The sequence below is a fragment of the Colossoma macropomum genome, unplaced genomic scaffold (genome assembly GCF_904425465.1).
Source record: "Colossoma macropomum unplaced genomic scaffold, Colossoma_macropomum, whole genome shotgun sequence".
NCBI classification, from domain to species: domain Eukaryota; kingdom Metazoa; phylum Chordata; class Actinopteri; order Characiformes; family Serrasalmidae; genus Colossoma; species Colossoma macropomum.
This window is the reverse complement of record NW_023494808.1, coordinates 16,529,646-16,545,373: the sequence shown is the minus strand read 5'-3', so window position 1 is coordinate 16,545,373 and position 15,728 is coordinate 16,529,646. Positions and strand designations below refer to the sequence as shown.

Sequence of the window (15,728 nt, the reverse complement as noted above, 5' to 3'; positions counted from 1 at the left end):
TGCGGAAACACTCACTGTGTAAATCAGTTCCGCTCCGAGTCGGAGGGGAAAATGGGGAACTCCGGCTGCTGGTGAGAAAGGTAGGTTACGTGGCAGGAGTGGTTAAAAATGTCGATGTTTGTAGTCGAACTGTTTACTTGACGAACGTTACTTGCCATTTATATGACCGTGTAATACCTATCAAAAAAATCCCGTATGTTTTGTTTCGGCGTAGTGGTTTTATGCTGCTTTTTTCCCCCCGAAAGCGGGTTGTATTGATCGCTAGCCAAATAGCTAGCTCGGGTTATCTAGCGTTAGCCTACCGGCCATAAACAGCTGGCTGTTAATGTTCGCTCAGCAGGTCATAAAACACGACCATAACGATAAAAACGGGGTGATTCACAAACATTGTCGCGGAGGTTGTGAAGGGATGTAACTACTAAACTCACCAGCGAAACGCTGTTTCAACACCGGTAATTCGTTTGTTAGCTGCTGTTTCAGTAGCTTGGCGATAGCGGATACTAACCTAGCTAACCCAGAACCGCTCTGATTATTTTTGTGATTTCACTTTAGCTTATTTTCCAGTTCTTGCTGTCTGTCTGTCTTTTTAACTGCATTAAACTGTCGACATTCGGTTAAGACTCTGAACAGTACGACATTTAACACCTGTGAATCTAAATGTGAAGTTTATTTTGATATTACTGTCAGTACACACTTAAAAAAAAGATGGTTCTTCAAGGGTTCCTTAGTAAAGACAACGGTTCTATATGGAACAATTTACTCATAACTCATTTTTTGCATGGAAAATGGTTCTTCAGATTGACGGAGAATGTGTTGTATACGGTTCTTTATAGAAAATGAATCTATATAGCACCAAAAAGGGATTTGCTTTTGTAACGTGTCAAACTTGTAACAATAGAAGAACCTTTTTGGTGCTACACAGAAACATTTTCAACTAATCTGATCATGCAAAGAACCATTTAAGCTGGAAATGGTTGTACATAGAACTCATGGTTCTAAATAGAACCGGTGTCTTTACTAAAGAACCATTGAAGGACCAGTGTGTAGTTGTTACTGTTGATTAACAGACTTTTACACAACAGCTTGTTGTCTAGCTTATCTACAAAACAGCTGAGTTGCAGTTTTGGTTGCTTAGGGATTTAAGCAATGTACACCACCAGCATGCCTTACAGAAATACTTCTCTGCTTATAGTATGTACATAGAGTAAGTTATTAGGTGTTAAAGGGAAATTTTTTTCTGCATAATTAAATGATTTAGATGTGAACAGAGTCATTCAGAGTGGTCTGACTGATTAAAACACAGTGACGGTAATAGGAACCAGACATCTGAATCACATAAATGGGAATTCCACCCATTTTTCAAAATTTCTGCCTAATTCAGTGGAATAAGGAACGCCATTCAGAGTGGTTTGACGTGAAATGATTCATGGTAGAGAAACTTACTGACTCTGATTTTTGTACAGTGGTGGTGATAGGAACCAGCCAACTACAGCACAATGAAAACCATTTTATTTACTGTCCAAAACCACCAGTGATCCTACATAAGTTTTTATATGTAGTGTTGATAGAGGCAAATCTAAAAAAAAAGTTCAAAAAGTATTTTAGGGTGGTTTCCTGAACATGGATTAGGCCTGGTCTTGGACTAAATTGCAGTGCCAGTGGTGAACCACCAGTGGAAATACTTTTTAGCCTAAGTTAGACTTAATCTGGATCTGAAACTGACTTATGTATATTGGCCCTCAGTCTTAAGCATTTACCAAGGATTCTTTATTGAACTGAAGTCTTTTTTTTGTTCAAGGTGGAAAGCCAACCATACAGATTGTTACTGTCTGGGATCTTTCACGATACACTTCTGCTGCCACTTTAACAGTCTTCTCCAACCATGTCTGTTGAAGTAGCCATGAAGAGTGAGTAATCTTCCATACAATCTCTATATTATGTTTTTTACATACCTTTGTGACTTCCTTAGACAAAATATCTGCTCAGCCAACTAGGCATGTATGCAGATTCAACAGATTGCGCAGTTTGTGTATTTGATCTCACAGTTTATCTTCTCCACTCTCAGACTTGGCCATTGTGCCTGTCCGTGGCCCTGGAGATGGCATGGAGACAGATAAACCGGTGGTGGCCCCGGAGATCTCAGTGGAGACCCCAGCCTTGAAGGTACCGTCACCAAAGCAGCACTCAGCACTCAAGACTGCTCCAGCATCACCACACTCTCCGGGAGTGCTCCACCTGGGAAAAGTGAACAGGGAGGCCTGCACTGAGGTGGAGGCTGTGAGGATTGTGGTGCCCCGTGCTGCCATCAGCCGAAGTGGCCGAGTCGGGGCTCACGAGAACAAAGGAGATGACAGAGCCTCTCCGCAGCATGGTGAGGACCGGCCACCCTCACCCTCTCCAGAGCCACAGGATTACAGGAGCGCCCTGGAGAAGCTCCAGAACTCTGAGCGCAGGCTGCTGCAGGACAAAGAGGGCCTCTCCAACCAGCTGCGTGTTCAGACAGAGGTGAGTCGTTACTATTTAGCTAAAGGAATGGAAATGTTGTAGTTTTATCGAAAAAGGACACAAGTACTGACACAATTCAGGCTTCAAGATAGACACTACTACTCTTTTTTAGCTGTGCATCGTACTTTTGTCTGTTTTTGTAGATAATAGTTTTAGAAACCGCATAAGCAAACATGTAAAAGATTAATTAATCAAGGCAGTTTTGGGCAACTGTGTGATTTTGGCATGTGGTTTGTACAAGGCAAATTGCTGAGGTTGGGTACAGTTCAAAGGTCAGAGACAATTCTTAATTGATCTAATTTATGGTCAAAACAACCATAAGGTACTTAATTTCTTCATTTTTCAGGAGCTTTTTTTGAAGATATTTCAGTACATTTGGTACATGTTTTATCAGTGTAAAACAGTATGCACCTTTTTTGGTTCCTGGATATTTGTGCCTATTAGAGATGGAGGAATGGTAGTGGTGCTTTTGCTACACACAGACCATGATCACAAAGAGTTTTCTTCAGACACTGACTGCACAGACAGTGATGCACTACACTGGGATTAAATTTATACACTCCACTCTCGCTTCAGATCTAAAAAAAAAATCCTTCCACTGTGAGAAAACGACTCAATGCTATGGGTCTGCATGGATGTGCAGCTACCAAGAAGCCATTAATGACTAAATAAAAATTACACTAGAACATCAAAACTGGATATCTGAAATGTGGACTAAGGTTTTATGAGGTTTGATGAGTCTATATTTGTAATTGGGATGAAGTAGAAGTAGAAACTGCAGCCAACTTCTAAGAACTAAGGAACTTCAGAGGTGTGGAAAAATATTTCTGCAGGTTTGGGGGGAAAAAATGAAAGCAATTCTCCTGAAAAGGGTGGAACATTGTAAAGGAACAGATGTTAGTGTAGAATTTCACATACAGGAGGATCTGGTAGAGCAGCTGAGAGTCAATTAGTCTTCTGCTTTATGTAAGAGTGACTAAAATTGCATAAAATCTTGCTGTAAGCCAAGTTCTATGTAAGTTTTCTCCTCTATGCGAAAACATTACTTATTGTGTTAGTCAAATTCTATAAATAGAATGTAAAATTATGCCAGTTTGGTACAACTTGCCATCAGTTCCTCTTCTTTACCTTCACATGCAGGTAAACAGGGAGCTGAAGAAGCTACTGGTGGCCTCAGTAGGCGATGACTTGCAGTACCACTTTGAGCGACTGGCAAGAGAGAAGAACCAGCTAATACTGGAGAATGAAGCACTGGGCCGTAACCTCGCTCACACTGCAGAGCAGCTGGAGCGCATGAGTATTCAGTGTGATGTCTGGAGGAGCAAGTTTCTTGCCAGTCGGTGAGTGTTTATTTATAGGACATACATTGTTTTTGCACAGTCCAGCTGTGTTTAGCCACTACATTTAATATACGCAAATATATCGGGATATTTGTTCTTACAAGTAGAGGTGGCATGTCACTTTCTTTTTTCCGATACCAGATATTTATTTTCTTGGAAAAAACCTAAGCTTTAAAATGAGCTATTTTAATGCACTTTACTTAAGATAGTCATATAAAATACCAGATTTTTAAAATTCAGTTTAGCTCTTTACAAAAAGCAGAAATATCAAATTTGTGCAAAATTGGACAGTTTAAAATAAACAAATTGGGATTCTAGTATAATACCTATCCAGCTACTTTTATGTTAATTTAAAGTTATATGTAGCTTTTGCTATAACGTGACCTGCACACTTTCACTTTATGTTATGTGGCACCACAAGCAATTCTGTGATATTTCAGGCCTAATTGTCATCTGTGCATTTGAAATCTAGAGTGATGGCTGAGGAGCTGACAAACGCCAGAGCTGCTCTCCAGCGGCAGACCAGAGAGGCCCAGAGCGCCATCCAGGACCTGCTGCTCGAGAGGGAGGAATTCTCCCGAGATATGATGTACACGCATAGGTAAGACTAAAGAGACATGGTTTTTGATTAGAAACGAAAGAAAACATGCTTAAATAATACAGTCAGTCGTTAACTGTCAGGTCCATTTTAGATGTCGTTCAGCAATGATGATTAGATCTTGGATTTGCTTCAGGTCTTTGGGTGAAATAGAAACAGCTCACTTATGTTCTGTTATGTGCAGGTCTCTGGAGCAGCTGCTAGTCTCCTTGCAGTGGGGTAGACGGCAAACCTACTACCCCAGTGCCCAGCCTCTCAGCACCGGAGAACTCGCTGCAGCCAATCGCAAGCTGGCTGATGCCATCAACTCCCACCTGCTGGGAAATGTGGGCAGCAGCACTTGCAACACTACTGTGAAGAGCAGCCAAGCTTCAGAACTCTGCAATACGCCGGCTGAGAAGATGGCAGAGAAGGTATGAAACTCCTTAATATTTATTTTTCAATAGATTCTCCGTTTTTTTCTTTTCTGTTGGACTGTGGACAGATTTCCATGCAGAGATTGTGATTAAGATCTGATGGAATGTAATATAAAGTTATATTATTGTAATTAAAATTTCTTTAGTTTTTTTTACACAGTTTTACAGTGAGAACATTTAATGATTAATGGACCATAACAGATAATGTTTTTTTTTCCTTCTCCTAAGTTTCCATTTTGAAGATGCAATATTTTCTTTCTAAAGTAATATGACATTGCAGGTCATATTCAGGTGTACTGAAATATTCCTCTTGACATTGGTCCCAATTTAGGTACTCAGAAATCTAGACCCCATTGCCTGCTCAGACAACAAAGGTGAGCCGGCAGCTTCTGACCCCACCACTTCTCCTTTCCTGCCCAACAAGAAAAGCATCGGACGTTTCCACCCATACACTCGATACGAAAACATCACCTTCAACTGTTGTGAGCGCTGCTCTGGGGAACTTCTAGTACTCTGAGATGAACTTATCTTAAACTAATGTCTACTCTTACCTCCAGTAGACAGCAACCTTATTCAATATTTTCTTTCTTTTGCAACTACGTTTTATTAGAAAGTTGGATAGGAGCAGGTATTTATTCAGACTAGATCATTGATGGTCATATCAGAAGACAGAGACCACTACTGTACTGTCGTGACAATAGGGCTGACTTTCTTACTGTTTTGTACAACTCAGTGGTCTTTATCAATATAAATCATGTCAAATAACAATATGTTGTCTATTTTTGTGAATACCAAAGAGAGAGCACACATGGACTCGCTCAACAAGTCTGACCAGCATACAATGAAATGTTTTAAATAGTAGCAACTTTCCTGCAACGTTAAGCTGTTTGTCTTTTTTCTAGCCTACTTATCAGACCTTGAATGTCAGTGGTCTTGAGGTAGAGTGACTTGCCATGTCTTTGCACAAGTATTTGTACCTGTGATCCAGAAAAGATGCTTAATTTAAAACAGATGAACTGATGAAATTCTTGCAGTTTTGGACTATGCAGTGTGCAATGCAACAGCTGCTTTTGAAGAGGAAGTCTTCAATTTATAGGAGTCTGAATTTCATGTTATTTTCTGTCTAAAATATCAATCATGTGTGTTGCATTAAATTTGTGAATTTTCAAAACAGGCAGCAGAGGACAGACAGACTTTTGCCTGTTTATTTGTATATGACGAATGATGTGTAGACACCCGCTGTATGATGATGCAGTATTTGTGAAAGTGATGCATAATAGCGTGAACAAGCTGAAACCATCTTTAAAAACGAAACAAAAAACTTGGTACTGAATGAAACTGCAGTGTCATATTTATGTATTTGCACTGGTGTGTGCATTAGCTTGGAAATGGATTGGTTAGTGTTGTGCCTAGGCTTTAATGAACTTACTGTAAGGTGCAATATGCAATTGTTTCATTTCTACTGAAACGGATGTGTGAAATGTGACTTTTTTTTTAGGCATTTCAAAAACATTTTTCTCTGTAAAATTCATAATTGTCTGCAGTGACCAAAATAAAGTTTGGTAAGCAATTTTTTTGTTGGATTTGATAAGAGACAAAAAAAATGTGAAATTGCAGTAAAACCACACCAGAGCTTTGAATTACTATCCTGAATTTTGTAAATCTGTTACATATGTGTACCATATAGGTCAATATCTATTTTAAAGAAATATTTACTAATTTTAAGGCTTGTCTGTTACTGGGAAGCCAAGGCACCAATTACAAGTTTACTTTTTAAGTTAAAATTCCACTGATTTTTCAAATAATTCTGTATAATTCAATAGTTGAGATGTAGACAGTCATTCAGATTAGTTACTCTGATTTCTTTACACTGGTAGTGATAGAAACTGGGGCATCTACAGTGTAAATGTGGTAATTCTATTTACTATCCAGAATGACTTGTGAATCTACACGTCTTCTATTTATACAGTTGTATGCAAAAGTTTCAACACCCCAGTTTATGTTTTGTTGATTTTGTAAGAGAAAGTAAGTTAGCATCCCCCACAGGGAACAAACTTAAATATAAACTTGTTTTGCAAATTTTGGTTTTGGACTTAAACATATTGGGGGGAAAAAAGAAATACATGCTACAACTTTTGCAGAGGCCACATCTTATGTTTTATTTTTGAATGTGTTAAATTCAAAATCCAAATAAACAGCAATTAAAATGTGCAGAAGTGTGTTCTCTCAAGAGGATGTGTTATTTACTACTTATAAAACTTGACATTATTAAATGTCATTTCACTGCCCAAACATTTGCATACAACTGTATGATATGTTGGTAATGATGATGGTAAAATAGTGATGAATCTGAAAAATGTTTTCTTTGGCGACAATTTTGCCTCATGACACCCGGTGAGGAAACTCTCACACATATTTAAAGTTCAGATATCTGGTTCCTTTCACCACCACAGTAAACACTCCTGACTTTGTAAGTTCCTCTTGATTACATAATTTCACATTAAACCACTCTGAATGGCTAGAAATTATGAAATAAACAGTAAAATTCTCCTTTAATGTAAATTTGTTTATTTAACTCCGACATATTAACTGACTGAATTACTACATTCACTGAGTAACTGTTTATTTGTTATAGTTTTGGATGAACAGATGAGGACAGAAAGTCTTTGAAATTAAAACTGTGAGTCATGAGGTTATTCTTCATCCCACCAATTTCTTTTACTCCTAACTTTACTGCGTTCCTCCATTTTGGTTTTCAGCGCAGTCCATAATCTGGTCTGTCCAGAGACACGCTCTGATCCAGAAGGCGTTTTTTCTGCCCTTTGATTTCTCTTTTTCTGTTTGCTTACGAACAATTGACCACTTTCTGCCTCCGGCTCTCTGTTTGTGGCTCTAACTGGTGCTGCACTTTGAACATTGTCCTTTCTTCTTTGCTGGTGGAAACCAGTGTGCTTTCTCTTGGGCACAAACTCCAGAGCCTTCTCCCAGCTGCCGGTCTCCTTGGCTGTCATCAGGATCCGGATCATCTGGTCCAGGGTCAAGTTCTTGGCCCCACTGTCCCAGTGCAGATACTCGTCCAGAGGCAAACGGGCAGTGGCCAGCTTGAGGCGCTTGGCGTTGGCCAGAGAAACTCCAGACTGGATGGAGCGGTCCACCAAGGCTCCCACAATGTACACCTTGCTGTGGTCGAAGGTGCGGAGAACGTTTGGAGAGTCCGCAGTGAGATAGACGAGACTCTCGTGGGGGAATACGTCTATGTGACGCTGGCTGGTGGTAGTGATCAGGAGACGCTCCCAGGTCTCCTGGCTGTAGCGTTTGAGAAGTTCTCGGTGGTAGGCGCCGTTAGGCTGCAGGTTGCAGAAGTGCAAGTGGAAGGGGTCTACAGCCCGCCGGTTCCAGCCTTCAGTCTCTAGAAGCTGTGAGACGGTGTTCTCCATCTCCTGCCTCGACATGTGCTGCTCGTAGCTCATGTCGTAAACCAGCGGCTGGCCGAACCGCATGGCTTGCGCCACCCTCCAGCCTAACAGCTTATCCATAGAGCGAGACCAGAACTGCATAAGATAGGTGTTCTTCAGTTTGGGTTCTCCTTCCTCCTCTCCATCCATCTCTTCACGTTCTCCATCTGCAAGTTCTGTCTCCTCCTTCTTTTCAGCCATTCTCTCAGCCCTCTTCCTCTCCTTCTTCTCTTTGTTGGCCTTCTTGTGGCCCTCCTTGACAGCCAGGTACTTGAGGAACTTCTTCTTGGACGACTTGGTGGTCAGCTCAGCCAGCGTCTCCAGCTGCTCATCCGTAATGTTTTCAGGAACAAGCTTGCCGGCCAGGCGCCACGTCTCCACCAACCTGCGGCTCGCCTCCAGCGGAGAGAGCTCTCCCTCCACTTCAGTGGTGGATTCTTCTTCTCCGTCCTTGAGTTTCTCCTCCTGCAAAGCTTGTGATCGCATCACCGACTTCCACACGTCCAAGTCTAGCTCATGTCTTGTGTCCAGGTCCTGAGGCTGAGGGGCGTCTTTCCTCAGAGTCCAGCTGGTACTCAAGGCTCTGCTTGCAGTAACTGCTGAGGGGTAAACGCAGGTCAGACTAGACGTCGGCAAACTAGGGTTACGAAATTTTACAACTGCAGACGCCTGAGGACAGCAGCAGCACCTCCTCAGCACAGCCACGACACGAAACCTGAGAAAGATCATGGCAGAGGAGCGGCAGAGCCCGCAGGAGCAGAGCAGACACGGACAGCTGGGGTTAGCTAGCCTGCTAACATCACAGGAACAGACCCGGCGATCACAGACGAGGTGTCTGAACCGACGAGCGTGATGAGGGTCCGGATCCGCCGGACAGAGAAACAGGTTCAGTTTAGTCACTTCATCTCTCAGTAAACTCACCGCGCTGCCCCGCAGCTCGCTTTGAGGTCACGTTGACGAGCAATGCGTCAACTATTTCCGCCGTAGTGAAACACAAACGCTCTTCACTAAACGCAGGTTCCGCCAAATTAACGAGTTTGTATTGTTTTTTCCAGTTTTAAAAAAACCTAAACATTAATCTATTGTGTTTCTTTTAGTTGTATTTTAATTTTTATTTTTGTTATGTATATTTGCATAAATATTTTTTTTTACTGTGTGCAGTCTTTTTTTATTTATATCAAACATAAGCTGCCACTTCGTGCTTTATGTTATAATCTTATATTAAATGTAACAGCTACATACTTGAATAAAAAGTTCTCAAATAATAATACTATATTCATTATATAGTATTTATATTCAATACTATATTCATTCAATATTAGTATATTACTATATCTACTTTTTATCTACTTATATTTATTTTTATCTATTATTTTTTCTCTAAGTAACTTTTTATTTTCTTTTACTTTACTATACATATATATATATATATATATATATATATATATATATATATATATATATGTGTGTGTGTGTGTGTGTGTGTGTGTGTGTGTGTGTATACACACACACCACTATCTTACCATCATCGGCATTACATATTTAAACATGTATATAGACACGTGTAGGTTCATTGGTGGTTTTGGATAGTAAATGAAATGGCTACATTTGTGTCGTGTATAGTTGTGTTGACATGCTGCACCCCCCGTTCACCACCACTGTAGAGAAAATCATCCGAGTCGGCAGGTTTGTCTTCAATCCACCATTTCTCATCAAATTACTCTGAATTACTTTACTGACATCTGAACTAAGCAGAATTTTTATTAACGGGTGGACTTCTCCTTCAGTGTGTTTTCTGTACTGAAGGGGGCAGCAAAGCGGCTCGCGCGCTTCAGCCTGTCGACAACAGCCCAAACGAAGAAGCTCGGCCAGAATAGAGAGGCGGTCAAGCGTTACAGTTATTCTCAGTTCGTGTCAAAATGAGCTTCTTCCTCCCTAAACTGTCGTGTAAGAAAGATGTCGATGAAGCCATCAAAACCGTGGCGGAGAAAGTTCTGGTGCTGCGCTTCGGAAGAGATGAGGACTCTGTCTGCCTGCAGCTGGATGAGATTGTGAGTGTTTCTCGCGTTAGTTTAGTCAGAGCTCTGTATGTCCATAGCTCAGTAATGTAGGTTAGGTTAGGTTAGGCCAGCGCAGTTTGGTTTCGCTTCTTTTCTTTTCTGCGATTGTTTTTTATTAAAATACAAAAAAACTAATAATTGTGAGCAACAGCAAAGCAGTCGAGGACCAAGAGATCTGGAGAACTGCAGACAGGAGACTGACTTATTGCCTTGAGTGAACAGAGTAAATTCTCTTGTGAAAAGTGAAAAAAAAAACAGCTGTTTAAGTTTTGATTCAAGTTTTTGGACAGTTCCAAAATGAAATGCAAATACACCTCTTAAAATGTATTCCTTAAAGCATCAAAGGGCAATTCCACGATTTTTCAAAGTTTTGCAGAATTCCGTTGTTGCAATGTAAACAGTTCAGAGTGGTTTGATGTGAAATGGTTCGGTGTAGAGAGACTCAAGATTACAGTGGTGGTGATAGAAACCAAACGTCTCAATGTCTACAACATATATACAATGTCTACAAATATAGCCATTTTTTTACTATCCAAAACCACTAGAGAACTTGCACGTGTCTCCTGAGTGTTTTACATGTAATGATGATGGTAAAATAGCCATAAATCTCAGGGGGGCTGTTTTGCCTTACCCTGCATGTACTTCTCCACCATGAATAGATTAAAATATATGGATTAATAAGATGCTTTAGGCCAAAACTTTGTCACGAAGCTATCGCAAAACAATGTCTGACTTCAGGCAGCGTATTCATAACCATTTTGTGCAATAACTGAATGTGAGGGAGCTTTCAGAGGCATTAAACTCTTCAGACGTCTGGTTCCTATCACCAGCGAACAATTCTGTGAACAGTTCTGACTCGGCAAGTTTCTCTAGAACGGAGCATTTTACACCAAACCACTCTGAATGACTTGTTTTCATCTCAACCATCAAATTATGTAGAAGTTTTTAAACTTAAGATGAATATTTAAGCTTCAAGTAACTGCTGATCATAAAGCCTTTGCAAATCATACCCTTTCACTTCTTTGTGGCAGCTGTCAAAAACCTCCCATGACTTGAAGAATATGACTTCAATCTATCTTGTGGACGTGGACAAAGTGCCAGTTTACACTCGATACTTTGACATCAGCTATATTCCCTCCACTGTCTTCTTCTTCAATGGACAGCACATGAAGGTTGATTATGGGTGAGTATATAACGATGAAATCCGCTCAATAGCAGCTCAGATGGAATTACGTCTAGGTAGACGTGTCAGTCCTCTGAGTGACACTAAAATGATGAATCAGCTTTGTAGTCAAAGATGTTTAGTTTTAAATGGTATGTGGGGAAAAATAGTGTGTGTTTATATACATGTTCATAATGCTGTTTTTTTTCCAGGTCTCCAGACCATACCAAGTTTGTTGGATGCTTTAAAACCAAGCAAGACTTCATTGATCTTGTTGAGGTGATCTACCGAGGAGCCATGAGAGGAAAACTGATTGTGCAAAGCCCCATCGATCCAAGGAACATACCTAAATATGATCTCCTCTACCATGATATCTAGCTACCTGTGTGTCACCACCAACTTTGGCTTTTGATAGATGGAATATGCACATAGTTAAGAACTAAGCCTATAGTTCTATATAAAGAAGTGTTCGAGTATAGATTGTAACTATAAAGCAACTATATTTCAAAGGTTTCCATTTGTTTCCTATGGAAATTATTGTTAAATGTGCTTGTTTTCTTTTGAAAACAGAGAGCAGCAAAGTTTGGATGATAATTTTGGTTCATGTTTGTCATTTTTGCATTAAATAAATGTTTGTATATAATGATTTTGTTACAGCTGTTTGTGTATTTAACATGGTTAGATAAATTCACATATTTTTCTCCTCACCTCAAATGTACTTGATCAGCCAAGCCTCATTACATTTGCACTGGAGCTATGAGGCTAATGTAGCTAACAAGTAATAGAAGCTTATACCAATTAGCATCATGAAAATTACAGGTCTATAACATTTATGCCTCGAACTGCATCATGTTCTTAACTAAGCTCAAATAGACTTGCTTGTGTGGTTTCTGATACTGCATGACAGCTGTTGTCTAAAAATGTGGCACATGTATGTTGCATAGCTAAAATTAATTTTTTCCCCTGATCCAAGTGCATAAATGAAATATTTTTAACTAATGAGTGAAATAAATAGTACACACATTGAGCTTGTAGGTATTTATTCATCTCACATCCACCAACCATACACCACCTTTTATATTCCACCCAATGCAGTGGTTCACCCTGTCAACATTCACATCCCACTGGACTCATGACAGAAAACAAGCCCATTCAGGGTGTATTATTGTTCCTGTCATTTGTGCCACCAGCCTCCCTGTTGGGATTACTCCCTCTGAAGCTCCTGCTCCTGGTAATGATGCCAAAGGCAGCAGGTACAGCTTTGGGCCTCATCACCTTTGCAAAGAAACGAAACACGGCCTCCATGCAGACTGCAGGTGCTGTCTCGTGACACTGCGTCCCAGCTGACATCGTTCGGCACCCTGCTTTGAGGGACCCTACCGGGCGGTTTGTTGGCTTGGTACTGAGGATCCATGTTCTAGAATGAGCCTTCAGCCAGTCACGACCTGCTGCTCCAAGGGGCTGGTGCCACTGATTGTGGGAGGAGTCAATAAGAGCCACTGCCCAGACTCTTTGGCGGATTTCTTCCAGTTGATGGCACAGCAGATGAACGAAAGCCAGGCCTCCGTAGCCATGGGCTACAACTGTGATGCGCTCCGCAGCACTCTTGGACACCAAGCGCTCCCAGACCAAGCGGACATGTTCTTCTGGCGACAGCCCTCCTTCATTTGGGTTCATCAACAAAACTGCACAAGACTTCTCTAAAGCCCAGCGCACATATGGGATCTGACTGCCTCTGTCTAAACCTTCACGTGCCACAGCCCTCCAGCTCCACACACCACACCTTACTGTGCCCTTGTCCTGGATCAAAACCATCAGGGTCCCGTGGTGATTAAGTGCCCCTGGGCTCGTGTACACAAAACCAAGAGAATAGGAATCGGCCTGGGTTCTTTTGTCCAGGTGCACCTTGACCAGTTTAAGCTTCTTCTCAAGGATGCTACATACATGCTGCGTGATGCAGCGACAAAGGGTCAGATGTTCCCTCACAGTTCCGTGGACGTCATTAAGTTTGAACGAGAACTTGTAGGGCTTCATAGTGTCTCTGTGGCATAGATGTCCATCCTCAGTGAAGAAATATGGGAAGTCTGATGGAGTCTGATTGCTTGGTTCAGAGCACTCCAACATCATTTACCACCTGTGGATCAAGCAGTATACAGCTACAAATCCAATATTTCAGAAAGTAAGTGACAGTAAGTATTTCAATGACATTCCCTCCTGCCCTGCACAGATTTTCCATGTTCCAACACCTAATTCAAGCCATCAGTCCACTGTTAAGTGGAATGAGTGTTTACAGCAGAGAAAATGTTAAAACTGCACCCAGAATTGCATGCTTCTACTTTGGATAGTGTGCCAAAACAGTACTCCACAAAGATGCATCTCAATAAAAGGTACATCTGAAATCACAGTATTAAGCAAACAGCACATAAAAAGTACCTAGATGCCGCTGTCGGAAGAAAACCTTGTATCTCCATTTTTGTCGTTTTTCAGTTTTTGGCATAATTTAAAAATACATGTTGCCCTTTACATTGTGTGTAAATTTCATGAAGAATGGACCAAAAGAAATGAGCCAGAATGACTTGGAAAAAGTCTGGTTCCATAGATTTACATTATAAGTAAAGCAGGTTTTTCCTTTTCCTGTAAAGTTACCATTTTGGAGATATGAGGTTTTCTTCCGATATCCGATTATATCACTTGGATGTTGCATAAAGTAAGCAGGTGAACTAGCGCTGTGTGTACTGAAGAAATGTGCAGCCTATAGTGCTCAGTTTCAGACACAGCAACATCTACACTGATGCCCATGAAAAGAACTGAACTGTAGACATTTCTCATCCTGATATGGAGGCTGAAGGATAAACTTGGTCAGTTGTTATGGCTGCTCTGACCTGATGATTCAAACATGTAGCATCTGGTTCTAATTATAATTCTCAGGTTGCATCCAAAAGCCTAAATGAAACTTCTCTTCCTCTCTGCTATCCTTTTTTCTCCCTTCTGAAAAAAATCATAAAAACCATTAAACGTTTCTGTAGCCAGTACTGGTATTCTGTGTTTTCCTGATGAGTTGGTATCACAGTGTAAAGGACTCTTAACAGTTTAACTGGTGTTCTGGGACTGATTCCAGATGCAAATGATGGTTTCGTAATGGAATCTAAAGGTGTCCTATAGAAAACTAGTGGTCTCTAATTAAGCCAATTACCATTAGAAAGCAAAACAATCAGGTTTTAATCCCAGTGATTGGACTGTAGCCCTTTCTCTAAATATGCCATTTAGCTATTGTAACTTTTAAAAACTAAACTTTTCATAAGTGAATCTTATACAGTGTTACCTCATCTTAGGAACAATATCTCATTTGTACAAGATTTCCTTGCCTACAGTTGGTTAAATAAGTAGGTTCTTTCAAACAAAGAATTAGCAAGAAAAGTGTTTAACTAGCATGCATGCTAATGGCATGAGGACACTTCCATTCTATTGATTTTCTTTACTTTTAGTCTATAATTTAGGTAACAGGTTTGAACTTTTAAAGTGTCCTCGTCAAAGAATGAAAGAAATTATCTTCTCACGTTCATCATGAAATTTGGACGCAGTCGAGGAGAAACCAAAGAACCTGGTGAGTGTTGTGAGTAGAGCGGTGATGTTACCTCAGGTAAAGCTTTATTCTCACTCTGGTTTCTCAGCCCTGGTCCTGGAGGCCCACTGCACCTGTTAGTGCTGTTCCTGCTTTAACACACCCACTCCAACTCAGTATGTGATTGTTATTGAGCTGATTAGTTGGATCAGGTGTGTCGAGTGCAGAGAAAATACTGACAGCTGCAGAACCGTGGGCCTCAGGACCAGGGCTGAGAAACACTGCTCAGTGAGTCATTTCCAAACAGGCCATTACTTCTCCTACACAGCACGAACTTAGGGTCAGTTTGGTCAGTTTGTTATGCGTCATCTTCTTGTTCCACCTTAAACGGTGCAGCAGTTCAATTCCATTTAAGGTGGTACAGGAAATTTCCAATAAGATGCTAACGAAAAGGAAACTTCAGCCTCGTCTACTTAGCGGACTGTCCTTTTACAATTAGTTTTCAAAAGCACACTGAAAGATGGTCATTCACGAAATCATTGGAAAAACTGCACGAGCAGAAGGCACCATATCACACCTGCAAAATACAGAGACAGAGTGGGCTTTAGTCTTTATTAAGCCCCTCATATA

At 40.7% G+C, this 15,728-nt stretch overlaps 4 protein-coding genes across 6 annotated transcripts; 2 read left to right on the top strand and 2 right to left on the bottom strand.

The window, feature by feature from the left end:
* The first annotated feature begins 6 nt into the window (after positions 1–6).
* On the top strand, positions 7–5,706 carry blzf1 (basic leucine zipper nuclear factor 1). 2 transcript variants are annotated; one of them, XM_036557132.1, is made up of 7 exons: positions 7–80; positions 1,799–1,907; positions 2,066–2,505; positions 3,646–3,845; positions 4,318–4,446; positions 4,628–4,856; positions 5,191–5,706. In XM_036557132.1, the coding sequence occupies exons 2-7, from the start codon at positions 1,883–1,885 to the stop codon at positions 5,374–5,376; spliced, it is 1,209 nt and encodes a 402-aa protein (XP_036413025.1). In that variant the 5' UTR covers positions 7–80; positions 1,799–1,882; the 3' UTR covers positions 5,377–5,706. The 2 variants fall into 2 exon arrangements, with proteins under 2 accessions (XP_036413025.1, XP_036413026.1); XM_036557133.1 differs by lacking the exon at positions 7–80 and adding an exon at positions 90–452.
* Positions 5,707–7,404: 1,698 nt separating this feature from the next.
* Positions 7,405–9,281, bottom strand: trmt10c (tRNA methyltransferase 10C, mitochondrial RNase P subunit). The gene has a single exon (XM_036557131.1). It carries the CDS (start codon positions 9,041–9,043, stop codon positions 7,553–7,555), a length of 1,491 nt encoding a protein of 496 aa, XP_036413024.1. The 5' UTR covers positions 9,044–9,281; the 3' UTR covers positions 7,405–7,552.
* Positions 9,282–10,160: 879 nt separating this feature from the next.
* On the top strand, positions 10,161–12,179 carry txnl4b (thioredoxin-like 4B). Its single transcript, XM_036557501.1, has 3 exons — positions 10,161–10,365; positions 11,406–11,557; positions 11,749–12,179. The coding sequence occupies exons 1-3, from the start codon at positions 10,234–10,236 to the stop codon at positions 11,912–11,914; spliced, it is 450 nt and encodes a 149-aa protein (XP_036413394.1). The 5' UTR covers positions 10,161–10,233; the 3' UTR covers positions 11,915–12,179.
* A 400-nt stretch (positions 12,180–12,579) lies between these two features.
* Positions 12,580–15,423, bottom strand: si:ch73-41e3.7 (uncharacterized protein LOC572312 homolog). Of its 2 annotated transcripts, none has more exons than XM_036557550.1 (2): positions 15,094–15,423; positions 12,580–13,670 (listed from the first exon to the last, which is right to left on the bottom strand). In XM_036557550.1, the coding sequence occupies exon 2, from the start codon at positions 13,661–13,663 to the stop codon at positions 12,689–12,691; it is 975 nt and encodes a 324-aa protein (XP_036413443.1). In that variant the 5' UTR covers positions 13,664–13,670; positions 15,094–15,423; the 3' UTR covers positions 12,580–12,688. The 2 variants fall into 2 exon arrangements, with proteins under 2 accessions (XP_036413443.1, XP_036413442.1); XM_036557549.1 differs by having other exon boundaries at positions 15,172–15,423.
* Between the last annotated feature and the right edge of the window lie 305 nt (positions 15,424–15,728).